Source organism: Saccostrea cucullata, unplaced genomic scaffold, assembly GCF_032062105.1.
Source record: "Saccostrea cucullata isolate Sc308-1 unplaced genomic scaffold, CSIRO_AGI_Scuc_v1 ctg14031, whole genome shotgun sequence".
Classification (NCBI taxonomy): domain Eukaryota; kingdom Metazoa; phylum Mollusca; class Bivalvia; order Ostreida; family Ostreidae; genus Saccostrea; species Saccostrea cuccullata.
Window position 1 is genome coordinate 1 of NW_026919917.1, and position 16,454 is coordinate 16,454.

At 35.4% G+C, this 16,454-nt stretch overlaps 3 protein-coding genes across 3 annotated transcripts; 1 reads left to right on the top strand and 2 right to left on the bottom strand.

The window, feature by feature from the left end:
• Positions 1–269: 269 nt before the first annotated feature.
• On the bottom strand, positions 270–4,268 carry LOC134240174 (uncharacterized; the record flags this gene model as incomplete). Its single annotated transcript, XM_062722287.1, has 5 exons — positions 4,211–4,268; positions 4,037–4,075; positions 1,756–1,832; positions 1,037–1,108; positions 270–396 (listed from the first exon to the last, which is right to left on the bottom strand). Coding segments are annotated over exons 1-5 (337 nt in total), but the record flags the coding sequence as incomplete, so codon positions are not given.
• Positions 4,269–4,893: 625 nt separating this feature from the next.
• LOC134240168 (ADP-ribosylation factor-like protein 6) lies at positions 4,894–7,492 on the bottom strand. The gene is made up of 2 exons (XM_062722274.1): positions 7,411–7,492; positions 4,894–7,303 (listed from the first exon to the last, which is right to left on the bottom strand). The coding sequence occupies exon 2, from the start codon at positions 7,214–7,216 to the stop codon at positions 6,650–6,652; it is 567 nt and encodes a 188-aa protein (XP_062578258.1). The 5' UTR covers positions 7,217–7,303; positions 7,411–7,492; the 3' UTR covers positions 4,894–6,649.
• Positions 7,493–7,724: 232 nt separating this feature from the next.
• Positions 7,725–16,055, top strand: LOC134240158 (transcription initiation factor TFIID subunit 3-like; the record flags this gene model as incomplete). Its single annotated transcript, XM_062722265.1, has 6 exons — positions 7,725–7,820; positions 7,935–8,039; positions 9,460–9,625; positions 9,987–10,229; positions 12,759–12,945; positions 14,636–16,055. Coding segments are annotated over exons 3-6 (2,016 nt in total), but the record flags the coding sequence as incomplete, so codon positions are not given.
• Positions 16,056–16,454: the final 399 nt, after the last annotated feature.

A 16,454-nucleotide genomic window follows, 5' to 3' on the forward strand; every position in this document is an offset into this window, starting at 1 on the left:
ATAAATAAACTTTCATAGAATCAACAAGGCATTCTATCCACTAAGACAGTAAAGCGGGGGACCACTTTTCTTTAAGTTTGTTTACTAAACTTAATGTTGCATCCCTGAAATTTAATGGATAAAACTGAATATTGTTAAACAAATCTCTTCGATTAGATAAACGTCAAATCGTGCTACATTTTATGCAAACACGACCTGACGTAAAATCGTGTGCTGGAGGTTTTATCAGGAGTGGGGGGATTGATCGTCAGATTTTATTGTGTACATACCGAGTGCCCCGCATCCTTGAGAATTGCAAAGGTCGCTGGAGCAACAGTGCTGACAAATGACTTCTTTGTCATAATAGCTGGTTCTCTTACCAATGAAGTGCCCCGAGGTATCCACGGAAACACAGCCCTGGAGAATTAAATTGAATCTCAGACTAAAGAGTTTTAATAATTAAGTTCAACATATATATACATATCTATTGTTTGAAGGTGTAGATATAAGATGAATAAAGAATAAATTATGGGAAATTGTAACCCCCCCCCCAAAAAAAATGTTTACTAATCAATTTTAGTGACCGTGTAAACTGAGGAATGAAGAACTAGTGTGGGGGTTGTTTACTTGTCAACTTTGGTGTTCATGAATGAAGCATTATAGTGTGGGAGATTGTTTAGTCAACATTGGTGTTTAAAATAAAAATAAACAAATTTTAAAACAATTTAACAACTTTTAACCCTTAACATTTGATATTTTGTCCATTAACAGCTCTTCATCAGTTTGATGAAAATAAAAGTCTTAATTTATTGAAGTGATCATGCACATCTTTCTTTCTATCTTTATTTATTTATCAATTCTAATTTTTTTTCCCGCTTTCATCTCACGTGGTATTTTACGTCTATAATATATTTCCTTAATTTATAGCAATGCAACATCAAATTTTCATATATTTAAGGTAGTGTATGCATATTACTCGTAGAATGCAACAAGTTTAACTGATTATACGGAAAGATAAAAGGGAGGGAGGGGGTATCTAGAAGAGGGGGTTCCTTACCGCTTGTGGGACACAACCCGTCCAGTATGAAGTGTCACCATTGTCCGACATCAGCTGTCGTACCCCACATATCTACAATAATGTAATAAAACTAGTTTAAATTTTAATGCTTAATTTTTTTAGTTCTATATGTATATCTCACTGGCACCTGACTTTACTTATTTTTCTTTTAATGAAAAAAATATATACCCCATCACATGTAGGTAGGGGTATATGTTTTTATTAAAAGAAAAATAAGTAACGTCAGGTGCCTGTAGTACATTTGTCCTGGCTAGACTTTAATAAAAACAGCTGAGAGAAATAGTTTGTTTCAGAAAATTGCTATGCCCGATTTTTTTGTAGTTCATAAAAATTGTTTCTTCATTGTATTCCACTGAACATGAAAAAGATTGAGGTATAAATAAAAGTCATTCCACTTCTTATAAAATCATACTAAGAGGGTAATTTTATATTCACACATTTTTAAAAAGTTTTACCAATCTTCTCTTCAAGTCTGTGAAACAATTTCAATTTGGTCTTTAATTGAGAAGGTGGGGGTTGGGGAACTATATGTTTCGTATGTTTGGCACACCTATATATATTATTTTTACATTACAAATGACTGTGAACTTTTTAAAACCAAAATTAACATTATATAACAGGCTTGGATCCAGGATTTTTTCCAGAACCCCCCCCCCCTTGATCCGCGCATGTACAAACTAATATGTATAAACACCCACCTCCCCCGACTGGCACGTTTCCAGGTCGGTACATAGACGGGGCTCGGTTATGGAGGAACATTTCAGACAACGCAAGCCTAAGAGAAAAACAATTATACACATCAAATTAAACGTGTTTTGTATAGATACTCAGTAAAAGAAATAGAGGGAAAAAATATAAAAAGGAATTGAACTCAGGCACGTAGCATCGTTTTTGAAAGTGGGGGGGGCCAACCTGAGAAAATTTTTTTTTTACTTACCTGAAAAAGTTGACAAGCAAAAAAAAAAAAAACAAAAAAACGAAATATTAAAAGTTGCCCAAAGTCGAAAATCCTATTTCGGGGGGGGGGGGGGGGGGGTGTTTGGTGGCCAAGTTTTTTAAATACCAACTAAATTTCAATTAAAACTTTTGGGGGTAAATTTTCTTTATAACACTACACTGTGCTGAAATGTGGGGGGGGGGGGGGGGGCAACCTTCCTTTCAGTATACATTTTCTATAGTAAAGGTAATGTCGGGAGAAAAAGTGGGGGGCCAGGCCCCCCTGGCCCCCCCTGATACTACGTGCCTGTGAAGTGTAATTGTACGAAAAACGTGAACATACTTCGGGTTTTAACGAAATACTTTATTTACAAAGTAAATGCATTTAATTACAGTAAAAAGAAACAAGAGGCCCAGGGGCCACAGCGCTCCCCTGAGCACATCAGGCTTGAATTTACTCCCCCCCCCCCTCCAGGCGTTCATCATTTGAACAAACTAGAATCTACACTACCTGAGGATGATTCCATATAAATATCACTAATCATAGCTTTGAAGTACTTGTAAAGAAGATTTTAAAAGGTTTCCCCATATATCCCTATTTAAAACTTGGGTCGGCCATTTTGGCCCCACCCTAGCCCCGGGGGTCATGATTTGAACAAAATTAAATCTGCTCTACCGGACGATGATTCCACATGAGTTTCATCTTTCCTGGCCCAGTGGTTCTAGAGAAGAAGATTTTTAAAGATTTTTCCTATATATTCCTATGTAAAACTTGGGTCGGCCATTTTGGCCCCAACCTTGCCCCGGGGGTCATGATTTGAACAAATTTGAATCCACACTACCTGAGGATGATTCCACATGAGTTTCATCTTTCCTGGCCCAGTGGTACTGGAGAAGAAGATAGATTTTTAAAGATTTTTCCTATATATTCCTATGAAAAACTTGGGTTGGCCATTTTGGCCCCACCCTTGCCCCGGGGTCATGATTTGAACAAACTAGAATCTACACTACCTGAGGTTGCTTCCACATGAGTTTCATCTTTCCTGGCCCAGTGTTTCTGGAGAAGAAGATTTTTAAAGATTTTTCCTATATATTCCTATGTAAAACTTGGGTTGGCCATTTTGGCCCCACCCTAGCCCGGCGGTCATGATTATAACAAACTTAAATCTACACTACCTGAGGATGATTCCACATGAGTTTCATCTTTCCTGTCCTAGTGGTTCTGGAGAAGAAGATTTTTAAAGATTTTTCCTATATATTCCTATGTAAAACATGGGTCGGCCATTTTGGCCCCATCCTTGCCCCGGGGGTCATGATTTGAACAAACTTGAATCTACACTACCTGAGGATGATTCCACATGAGTTTCATCTTTCCTGTCCCAGTGGTTCTGGAGAAGAAGATTTTTAAAGATTTTTCCTATATATTCCTACGTAAAACTTGGGTCGGCCATTTTGGCCCCACCCTTGCCCCGGGGGTCATGATTTGAACAAACTTGAATCCACACTACCTGAGGATGATTCCACATGAGTTTCATCTTTCCTGGCCCAGTGGTACTGGAGAAGAAGATTTTTAAAGATTTTTCCTATATATTCCTATGTAAAACTTGGGTTGGCCATTTTGGCCCCACCCTTGCCCCAGGGGTCATGATTTGAACAAACTAGAATCTACACTACCTGAGGTTGCTTCCACATGAGTTTCATCTTTCCTGGCCCAGCGGTTCTGGAGAAGAAGATTTTTTAAAAATGCCATTAATTTTTAAAAAATTCATGATTATCTCCCCTTGGAAAAGGGCGTGGCCCTTCATTTGAACAAACTTGAATCCCCTTCACCCAAGAATACTTTGTGCCAAGTTTGGTTGAAATTGGCCCAGTGGTTCTTGAGAAGAAGATGAAAATGTGAAAAGTTTACGACGACAACGACAACGACAACGCCAACAACAACGACAACGACGACAGACAACGGACAAATTTTGATCAGAAAAGCTCACTTGAGCCTTCGGCTCAGGTGAGCTAAAAAAGAAAAAAGAAAAAGAACTGTATTACCTTGGACAGTAGGTAGGTAACATATTATTCCAAAGATAACTGCAAGAAAGGTACACATCTATACTTATTATCTACAACACAAATAACAGAAACATTCATAGAAGCGGAAAAAATCTTTAAATTCGAATTCAAAGTTACAAGTTTAAACTTTAAATGCTAAAGGTGTATATTTACCAATGTGTATGGAATTGAACATCTTTGCCAAATAATAGAGTATTGTGGGATTCCCCAAAGCTGGTTCATTTCGAAATAAAATGGCGTTTTATCACACTCTTATCTATGTTAGTGACCATTTATCTGTTTATAGTATGAACCGTAATTTTACTTTTGATACGGTATCATGTAGTCTGTTTTGAACTACACTGTATAGGTACAGCTAGGTTAAAATATTCATGGGAATTAGTTACAGTACCTATACGAATGACACCGGCCCATAACACCCTCTCCCCCTTAAAAAGAAGGGGGGGTGAAGGAAACAATTACTAGTAGTAGTACATATGCAAATGAAAGTGCATGCTAACTTTGATTTATATGCATATAATAACTTAACAATGCACAACTTTATCATGGCTGTAGGGACCCCAGCCCCATCCAAAAAATTACTGTAGAAAACAAAACTATGAATTTTTTTTTTTTGGTCATAAAGCCATTGCTAATTAGTATTTCTAAAACTTTAAGGAAAGGGCGTATTAAGTTTTAAAAAACTTTTGCCCAATCCCATTTGTAATAACAAAATATGATTGTTCAAACTATGGCGCTCCGAAACTGAATAGTTTTGCCTCCTCGCCCAGCTGTTGCTTCAAATGAAATAAAATAAAGAAACCAAGATTATACTTAGTACAGAAAACAAAAAAAAGTAAAATATGGATGAATATTTATTCAGAAATAGTAAATGCATTCAACAGTACTTTTTTCATAAAATTATGAAACAAGTCGTTTTATATCAGAGGCAGTCATATTTCTATCGTGTCTCTATTCACGTGCGTATAAAGGGAAATAACTTGTACATTGAAAATTGTTCACCTGTGATGAATTGCCTTTAGTTTGACAAAAATTGTGAATTTTCATTATTTCAATACTTGTAACATCAATAAATATTATTAATAAATGAAAAATAGACCTATTTTCTTTTCAAAAGCAATAATTTTTTTTCACTTCCCTTTTTGTTATGAGTAAGTCTTAAAAAGTCAAATTTAAATAAATATTAAAACTCTAGTATTTGTTTGTTTGTTGTTTGTTTGTTGTTTTTTTTTGAAGAAAAAAAAAACTAGCCAACTTTTACCGTATTAAATTTAACACATTTCTAAATATCATTCCATCTAAGCATAACTTTTACTCTTGAATCAATGTTACAGATACTGTTTCCCTCCAGCAAATTATATACAGTTGTACCATCTGCACCAATTCTTTTGACTCTCATTCACCTACCTTACATTTACGTTCTATCAATGTGAAATTTTCATACTAAAATAAGGGATTCAAATTCACACAAGAACAGGTCATAAATCCAATAATAACAAAAATGGTCAGGGATTAATCTAACTTTGTGAGGAAACTACCCTTTCTGGAGAAATTGGTAAATTCAGCAAGAGGTCTGGGGGCCACTTCAGAACACTAGCAGGTGCAGGGGTGGGGGGGGGAGGGTTTACCATTTTGAATGCACAAAATAGCAAAGTAAAACCACATTTAACATATTCTGGAAAAAATTTTACCTTAAATTTTAAAATTTATGAAGAAATTTTTTTTTGAGCTTTTTAGTATTGTAATGGGAATACATGGAATATGCCCCATATCAATCCCTGATGGTACACTCACTACACTGTGCATTACTTTTAATGTGAATGTCCTAAACTTAGCTTAGATCTATGACTTTACATTTACTGTATAATATTAGCTAATATGATATACATAATTATATAATCCTCAGTTAGTTCACCCCTTTTGGGTAAAAAAAACTTGATATGTTATGATCTTAGGACGGACTGAAAAAAATTGCTGTGTAAAAGATGTAAAAGACTACTAAAATAATTCATTTAAATAGACTCTGCATTACACCAGGGACCTATATACAAGTTAGAATACAGGTCCCTGATTACACTGAAAGGTTACTCATGTTCACATTACATTAAAATCCATTTTAACAACTCATCCACATAAAATGTATAATAATAATCACTGAGGTACGACTCTACAGCGTATATGTTACATCATTACAATAACTTTTAACGCACAACCAGAGAAAATCAAAAAAGATATATTTCAGTATATCATACACAATTTATGCTCAAAAAAATGTATTTTCCCACAATGTGTTGTATAGATTCATATAAAGTTGTCGAGATCTATTACATGTATCAGGAATATGTATCATAGTCTACATGGTCTAATAAAACAAAAGTAACAGCATGGTGATTCACCCCAATCACCTTTTTTCTCAAAAATTGAATTAACAACAAATTATATTGTATTATCAGAAAATTTTCATTCAACATGTACAATTATTTAAAACAATTTTTGTACTTTTTTTTTAACAAGAGTAACTTTTGCAACTCTCTATTGATGAACAACCTTATGTGCCCACATATTTAAGTACAATGGATGTTTCATGGTGCTTCATTTAGCATTTACAACTTCTTTCAACTGCCCAGTTATCCATTCCACGCCTTCACTCAACCCTTCACCAGTTAAGGCATTTGATGCGCATATATGCCACGGCTTTGTGCTAATTTTGTCTAAGTTCAGAAGATGTGCAACTTTTACAGCTGACAAAGCATCTCTCATGTCCATTTTGTTGGCATAAAACAAAATTGGAATGCGTCTACCAACAATATCTGGATGATTAAGTAACTGTTCTAATTCTTCCTGTGCTACGACCATACGTAAGCGGTCACTGCTATCGATTACAAAGATAATGCCCTGACACTCTTTGTAGTAATGTTCCCATAGGTTGCGGTATCGACCTTGACCCGACATATCAAAGGCAGTGAAGGACAAGGATTTTCCTGAGAATTTTTCCACTGTAAAACCAATCGTTGGAACAATGTCATGAGACTTTGACTCTGCTGGTTTTAACTGGTTAATGATGGTCGTTTTACCACTGTTGTCAAGTCCTACCACAAGAACATTGGCTTCCTTTTTCTTTAGGCCAAGCCACTTTGCTAGAGAGTCGAATATTCCCATGATGTTCCTCTTTACTTCAACTCAATATGTATCAATAACTAAAATTATTTATCTTGCCAGTCAACTTTTATGCAGTCATATTGGTGCCTGAAATGAAAACAGTAAATTTTTTAATGTTTATCACCAGGACAAATAATTACTTAAATTGAAAAATGGCAATTAAGAAAAAATACAGATGTTTTAACAATTCTTACCTAAAGATCACGTCTTGCGTGTGTACACTTCCGTCACCATCGAAAATATGTCCCAGGATTCCTTTTCATCTTAGTGAAATAAATGTTTGAATAACTTAGAATAACAAACTCGATGAAAACTTTCGTTTTTGTTCTGCACTTTACATATTTTAAAAAGGTTATCATTTCAATATCTTTCATATTCATTCCAATATTTCTCAATAGTTTGGGGCCATGGATGACTGAAAAAGCATGAAAATTAGCACCAAAATTAAATTCATCGGGATCGGAAATTATGAAAATTCAAACATTTTCTTAACATTGATTTTACAAGTAAAATGGAAGTTGGATAGCCTCCAGTGGAAGGAAATGTTAATTTTGCGGTGACAGAGAGTCAGACAAAGGCAAAGAAGCTTATTTAAGAAGCAGCTGTGTAGTTGACGAACGTTTATGCAATATACAATACCGTTAGATTCAAAATGGGGAGATGCACAATAGTGCATTCTCAGTATATGCTTGGTGTATCCAATATTTTCTAAAAGCAGAAACTGTTTTGGTTTGGACTGGTAATGACGTTTCATCGAAATAAGATGATGATTTCTTTGCTTCTGTGATCTTTCAATTGAAAAAGACGGCTTCTGAATTTAAACGTAAGAATGATCAAAGCACAAACTTAGAAACTTTGTTAATTGCAAGGCATTTTGCATTATTTCAAAGAAGGTATTTAATGCACAGGAATGATAAAAATTACAGGATGCTTACTTTCCGCAAGTTACACTTGGACAGATAGATAGAATGTTCTATTGTTAAAATGATATTGTCCTATCATCAGGAAGACCCAGTTTAACGATAGAATTTGTGCCACATAATGATCAAAGTATTCGTATTTGGTATTGTAGCAAAATAGAAATTGGCAATAACTTAAACTCAGTGTATTTACCTGAAACAATCAAGAAAGTTTCAAGTGCAAACATTTTAAACGTGCTGCCGCATATAAATTTAAAAGTGAGAACAACATTGAGGAATTGAATAGTCGCGTTTATATGGATTACTTTTGTGATGAAACACCATATACAGTGGTAACAGGTTCGTTCGCCCGATCTACCTGTTCGCCGGAGTCCGTTCGCGCAGGGTCCGTTCGCCCAAAAATTTCTTCGCCCAAAATCTTGTTCGCCCTATAAAAGTTTCGCCCAATACTTATATATTATATTATATATACTTATACTTATATATATTAACTTATTTGAAATAAAGATTAACATGTATTTTTATTTCCTTTACGAACTTGGGTTATTTTTTTCTCAAACCAGGAACAATGTATTTTATGATTTGATTCTATTATCATATTAATGATATAGTTAATTAGATGACTAATATCAATGTTAATTGGGGGAATACACCCGTGTTGTTTTTTTACGAAATGGGCTATGTTTTGAAAACAATTAAGGGACTTAGACGTTAATAGATCCCTTATAGAACTGAGCAGCGGATCTTGAAGGTTTTATCTTTGAAGAATCTCCCTTTGATCTCAAAAAATGATTTATAAGAGGATGGAATATGAAAATTCAACATTCAGCTATCAACCATGTCAGGTCTTTGATAGAGCATGTATTTAGTATGACCCATATGCACAATCAGTCAGTATTATTTCGAATGTACCAAAAATGTAAAAAGAAATTCATTATATTATATTCTATATAAAATTTGGGCGAACGGACCCTGTGCGAACGAGAAATTGGGCGAACGGACTCTGGGCGAACGAAAAATCGGGCGAACGGGATATCGGGCGAACAATTTTTAGGGCGAACGAACATGGAACCATATACAGTCTCAGAGGGGTTGGTTTCGATTAATCATCATTCTCAGGGCAATCCCTTTTGTATTCTTCAAAATCATTTTGTCGGAGATCTGCACTGATTTGCTACATTAATATTGCAATTATATTGGAGCTATTCTAACTGTGGCGAGGGCTTGTCCCAACACACACTTAGTTTATCTAACTAGCTTGCAGGTTATTTACCTATTATCCTGAATGAAATCTAATATATAATAGTGTGTTTTCTGATTTAGATGTCAGAGCAGTATTGTCGGAGTATTCTGAGGATAGCCCTGGCTCAGATTTGTCAGAATGTGGGGTGGAACTCGGCCCAGTCCACGCCCCTTGAGCTCCTTACTGATGTCCTGGGACGCTACATGTTACAGCTGGCTAAAGTCACTCACAGATATTCTGAACAGTGTACGTATTTCAAAGCAAGCATTACGGAACTAAGGCAAATTTTTGGACATCAGGACTGAAGTCCAATATTTGGTATCTCACTTTAATTTTCATTTTTTGGAAAGACCATTCATTGACATGATATTTATGGAATTTTGTTATAATCAACATTTCTATGCATAAATAATACTTACAATATTTTAAGGTACACAAGTCTTGACCTGAAGGCCTATCCATTCTTTATTCTTGCATTTTATATTACATGTATTTGAAGTACATGTATGACCAGTGATGACTAATTTGTAAATTTCACATCAATAAAATATCCACTATCTCTGGATAGAAAATTATATGCCAAATAAATATGAAGTGTTATTTACAGTTGGAAGAACAGACCCTAACTTGGATGATGTGGGGCTGGCGTTCAGACACATGGGGGTCAGCATCAGTGAGTTGGAGGAGTATGTCCGCCATGTGGAGCCGGCGCCCTTCCCTCACGAAATTGTACAATTCCCCGCCCCCAAGAGCTGTAATTTACAGATTCCTAAACCTGGTCACAAAGAGTTACAGACAAGGGATGAGCACATTGAGGATTACATGCCCCTATTATATCCTACCCCAGAAGGTATGGAGAAAAATTAAAATATGTGATATGAATTATAATTAGGGCCCTGCAAGGATTTGCGGGTGCCCTATAGTAATCACTCTGTCCGTCCGTCTGTCCGTCTAGCTGTCTGTCTGTCCGTCTGTCACTCTTCCGTCCACAAATTTTCTGTTTTTTTTCTAATAACTTTTTTTATGGTTGCCCAATCAACTTCAAATTTGGTATGATAGTTCAGTAGGCAGAAATACATATTTTGATGCTAACTTTGGTTCTCTATGTCTTCTGGTTTAGAGCTGGGGTGGTGGGGTAGATTCCTTAACTATGCATAAGAATGAACGGGCAACTTTTTTTATGGTTGCCCAATCAAGTACAAATTTGGTACGGTAGTTCAGTAGGCAGAAATACATATTTTGATGCTAAGTTTGGTTCTCTATGTCCCATGGTTTGGAGCTGGGGTGGTGGGGTAGATTCCTTAACTTTATATAAGAATGCATTGGCAAAGAGAGATAACTGCTGAAGATGTTCCCATTGTAAACTGAATGCTGCTAGGAGTCCCTTGGGATTAATTAGCTATTCTCCTGAAGAAAATCCAGAGCATTATCTTTATCTGTCACATTGAGATTAATTACCACCTCTGTCTGCAAATGAAGTTTGTTTTGAAGTTAAATCAATTTGGAATGCTATGAACACTCTGAAATGTGGATTTAAATATAAATTCTTATTATATATTTTTGTTTGATAGTTATGATTTCATTGAATTCTAAAAAAAAAGAAATAGATTAAAGAAGATTTTTTGATTTACTTTTTTTCACTTTTTTTTAATATATTAATTCAAGAATATTATTAATTTTTAATGTAGTTGTATAAAAACCCCATTCTATCATTACAGGGACCAACCGAGGGGGCGACTGAGGCGAAATAGTCGCTTTTGGGCTCCAAACTTTGCCGTAATTTATCATGAAAGCGAAGTTAAAGTCGCCCTAACATTTGCAACCCCATTATTGAAAATCATGAAGCAAATCTATTAAGAAACATGGTAGAATCGTCAGTAGTTTATAAATCCTGTTTTATTACTGCTGAAATAAACGAAACAGCAGGACACTTGCACCTGTTTCGCTACTAATGTCCAATGCATCGAATACTCTGACGGAACTCCTCTAGATTTTACACTTCCGGGTATGATAAAGTCCATCGTTACAAGTTATGCACAACCAGACGCAAAACAGCTGGTCAGCTATATCGATGTCATGCCAAAGATGTTGAAGATGATTTTAGATATTTTTATTGCCAAATAATTAATTCATGCTGTGAATACAGACCTATTTTACTGTTAAATTGTGTAGTTATTGACTGTCTAAGAAATTACACGTCTGATATACAGAGTTCAATGAGCATGCAGTACGTAGTACATCAAAACTTTTTCAGAAAAAAAAAAAATTAAGATTGAAAACAAATTTTAAAGAGATAATAACAAAATTATGACTATGCAATGAGGCTTCAAATTTAAAATGAAAGATAGAATTTAAAATTTAATTGTGCATATTAATTATTATGCAAGAAATGAAAAAAAAACTTTTACATTGTCATTATTTATTTTTTTTGATTTGTTTTGTTTGTTGTTGTTCTTTTTTTTTTTGCTAGATATACCTTGTAATTGGAAAAAAAATTCAGATTCTTTTTCTCCTTCTTAAATTATTTTTACTAGGATTTCAATACAGAAAAAAATTATTGAAAAGTATTTCAAGTTATAAACAATGAAATAGTTTCATTTTTAAAAATGATACTGAAAAAGTTCGTATTGTAAATTTAGAAGAAAATGATGAGAGAGGTACAATTAATCCCTTGGGATTAATTATCTAGCCTGCTGCAGAAAATTTAGTAGGCTTTTCTTTATCTGTCACTTTAAGATTAATGAAAACCTTTGTCTGCAACTGCTGTTTGTTTGAAGTTAAGGTCAAGCCTTCATGATATTTGCATTCATTGAAGGCTGGCATTTTATATAACACAAGCTTCATAATTGTTTAAATATACATTCAATGTTAAGTCGTTTTCTACTGCCTAATGTAAATGCAAGGATATTATTTTCAGGTTTTTGAATATTCAGGAATTATCTTGAAATTTTAAGAATACAGTTGCTGTTGCTTATTCTTCGTACATTTTTTAATCATTCCGTAAGTGCACCCTTTCAATTCTACCCCATGGCGGGGCCCTTGCTGACTGGTCAGTTTTCTAGTTAGTTTTCTTCAATTAAAAACTCTTAATTCATCTCTAGCAATTCACTTATAATGAAAAAAATTATAGTTACTCACAGTTACTGTAAATAATGTGTTTTGCAATAAGTTTTCATAAAGAATAAGTTTTGTATGAAAGAAGAAACTAAGATGTTACATGTAATTATGAAAGATTAAATTGATCATAAATGTAACATGAATATTATGAGGAAATAAGAAAAAAATATCCATTTTTTTCAAAAATTTGAATTTAGACAATAAAAGTTTTAAACATGTTGGTATGCAAGAATTTTTGTGAATAATGAATATTATTTGATAGATGAGTTGGACAATGAGACAGAGAAGTCAAACGATCAGGGAGAGGGGTCAGCCATGCAGGTAGATCAAGGTCAGAATGGGGTCGGAGGTCAAGCAGAGGTCACAGAGGGCAGTAACCTCATCGTCCCGGGAGACAAACGACCAATGACAAGCCCAGTGGAGGGAGGCTTGCCAAAGAAAAGACCAAGGTCAGTTTATAACGGTAACTGTTGAAGAAATCTTAAACGAGATTTATCTTAGTAAAGTGTAAACAATACATTTTATATGTATTTTGACAATTATCTTGTGAGGCTGTCTATACATGTCTGTGTTTTTCTTTGTCTGGGGGTGGGGGCCATTTTTAGAAAAAAAAGAAATTGAGGGATTAATATACATTCAAGGATTTAATATAAAAAAAAAATATTACAAAATGGAGTTTTTTTTTTAAGAAAATAAACTTCTTTATGATGCATTTTGTGAATGTTTACAGAGTTGTGGAAAACTTTTTCAGATAGCCGGTCATTTGGACCGACAAGAAAACAAAATAAGCCGGTCCGAAGTGATTTTTGTCGGTCCGAAATAGTAAGTCGCAAAATGAAAAAAAAACCCTTAAGATTTATTCACTTTACATTGTATAACACATCTTTTTAATAAATCATGTTAATAATGATACAAAATTCAGTCTCCATTTCCAAGTCCTCTTCCGTCTGCTTTTAATTTTGCATTTATAACAATACTAGATACCACAGCTTTTGGGCAGGACACAGTGCCAATTCAGTATAGTGAATGTAATTTTTTTTTAAACATTAATGCAATTTGGAATTATATGAACCTAGAAAATGGGTCTAGAAATTGCAAAAATTCTTTGCATCGATAATAAAGATATCAACAAGATCGGTAAAAAACCCAAAATCCGGGACAGTCGGGAGTACTATATTTTCTGCTTTACCCACCTGTGCTTGAATTCTTTCTGTTGAAATTTTTCAAATTTAGCTCCTCTAATATTTACTTTTTCCTTTGATACGTTTTCTACTTAATTCTGCCCCAATACGTTCTATTTCCACTATTGAAGAGTTATAGTTCTTAGTGCGCTCTTTTGTGAAAAAGTCTGAGAATGTACAAATCTCGCGGGATTTCTTGGACAAACGTAACAAACATGTAAACAGCATGTTGAATGTCGATGAACAAATACTAACAAAATGCATATGAAATATTTTATTGTTGTGGACTTTATTTGAATCAAGAGTAGAGATGACAAGGAAATTAATTGACATCTATTGGTGATCGTATGTATCTATTTATCATAATGGTACATTTAAAGACAATACACATACCTCGGAAATGTCATATTTTTTATTAATGGATGTTAAAGTTACGGTTTTAAATGTCTTTTAGTTCTTCTATTCATGACAAATGCACTAAACATTTAAAATTGGATTGAAACTGGCATGTTTTGTATTATCCGCAACATCATGCTGTCCCAGTCAGACGATCAAACGCGCCTCTAATTCTGAAGAGTTCACTAGTGAAAATACAACATATTGTAAATTCAACAGGTCACGAGAACCATGCTAGTTTCGTTTTCATTTATAGCCTCGAGCTCATTTAAAGAAAAAGGTATTACGCAATCGCATATAAGGTACGACAACATTAAGAAGGAAAATGCACATGATGAATAGAAAAACAGAAACTTTACCCAAAAAAGGGGCCGGTCATTTGGACCGACATTGATAGCATTTTTATCGGTCATGCGAATTTTTTGCCGGCATGACAGTTTTCCACAACTCTGGTTTAATGTTTCTTTACACAAGTTTTATCTTACAAGAAATATGGTTTGTGTGTTTGTGAGTTATTCATTGCTCAAATGAATATTTTCCTAATGTAAATTTCCATTTGTAGGTTGACCAATGCCGCTTTGCCTGAAGAAGCTATGCATTCTCAGTATGAGATGAAGAGCATTGCAATCACACACACTGGGGACCTGACCCCCACCAAGGGAGGAAAACTGCCAGATGCCAGGACCCCTCCCCAGGGATTTAAGAAAGCTAGCCATGACAAGCCTTCAGTTAGTAAGATCTTCAGGAAAGAAAAGGTGGATTCAAGACCCTCTACACCCTTAAGCCGGCCAGAAAAGGTGATAGAGAGCAGTGGAGAATCCCAGAGAGTGGAGGCAGTAGGAAAAGAGAGAGAGCAGAGAGTGGAGGAGATTATGATTTATCCAGATGGAACTAGTAAGAAAATTCCTCGACAAAAGGGAGGTGGGGATGAAGTATCGAACTCAGAGACTGTGTCAAAATCTGCCTCTCTTCCTGCTTTAGAAGACAAAATACCAGTCCCAAGTCCATCAACAAAAGTTATTCCAAAGAAAAAGAAAGTGGGTCGACCACGATCTAGGTCAAAATCTCCCAGGGCCCCAAAATCACCAGGGCAAGGAAAAAGCCCTGCTCAGCCAGGAAGTAGCCCTCGGGGTCGAGGGAGGCCACCCAAGGACAAAACCCTGCTTAAAACTCCCGAGAAAAAGAAAGAGAGTAAAAATATTCCTGTTTTGTCTACGATGGAGGAAATGTTTGCCAGTGATGTGTTGGACTTGTCCAGGAAACCAGCACCACCAGCTGCTTCTGCTAAGGAGAATGTGGAGAAGAAACCAACTGATGTGGAGTTACCTCTTGATCTCAGTAGTAAAAGTAAGGAGAAGGCCAGAGGTAGGGGAAGGCCACCTCTAAGTCCCGAGAAGAAACGAGCCCGAGAAATGAACATTGATCTTTGTATCGAGGCTGTATTGAAGATGTCTAGAGAAGGAGATTCTGAAGGGGGTGCAATGAAGGAGAAAGAAGTTAAATCAGAGAGGATAGCAGAAGAGATGTCAGAAGCAAACCAAGAGGACACGAATCCGGCTATTGAGGACAGCATTGATGCCCCTCCCTCTGTGACTGTGAAAAGAGAAATGATTGAGGAGGAGGCTGCATCATTTGACTTGTCTGAACAGAAGAAGAAAAAGAAGAAGGAGAAGACACCAAAACAGAAAGAAGAGCATCCGAGTGAAGAGGTAAAAGACAAGCTGAAGGATAAGCTGAAAGGGAAAGATTTCGTCAGCGAGACGGTCAAGGCAGAGCCCCCGGAGGAGGAGGTCTCCAGACCCCCCAACGTGTACGACTTCCCAGAAAGTCCCCCCAAACCACCAGAACAAGTCAAAAAGGAGGTCACTCAGTCTCCACAGAAGATGTTCAGTGTGGAGTTTGTGGATAAAGAAGTGGAGAATAAGGAGGGAGAGAAGGTCAAGGAGAAAAGTAGAGATAAACCAGAGAAGGAGAGATCCAAGGTAAAGATTTATATATAGATTTCAAATGTTTAAAGTTCTGAATTTTCTCATATCAGAGATACTGATTGTTCCGTTAATTTGTATTGCACATATACATGTAGTAGTTTGTGTTTCATACAGTAGTAAGAGTAAACAAGGCACTTTTAATCCCCAAAAAAGTAATCAATAGTTTCTCAGGCACCGCCGCATCAGTTCAAAAACGGTCGCATTGATCAATTTTATTGACATATTGAAAAGGGAAACAACTCAATTTTCTATTTTTCCAAGTTGAAAAAGAAAATCGAGTTATTCCCCTTTTCATAAATGCAAAGATAGACGTTTTTATTATGAATTAACTTTGAAATAAATGATTGGAATAACATTATTTAAAGTTGAATACGTATTATAACTAATTTCAGA

Excerpts from the sequence above, each read along its gene's own strand:
- LOC134240168 (XM_062722274.1), bottom strand. The coding sequence starts at position 7,216 with ATGGGAATATTCGACTCTCTAGCAAAGTGGCTTGGCCTAAAGAAAAAG.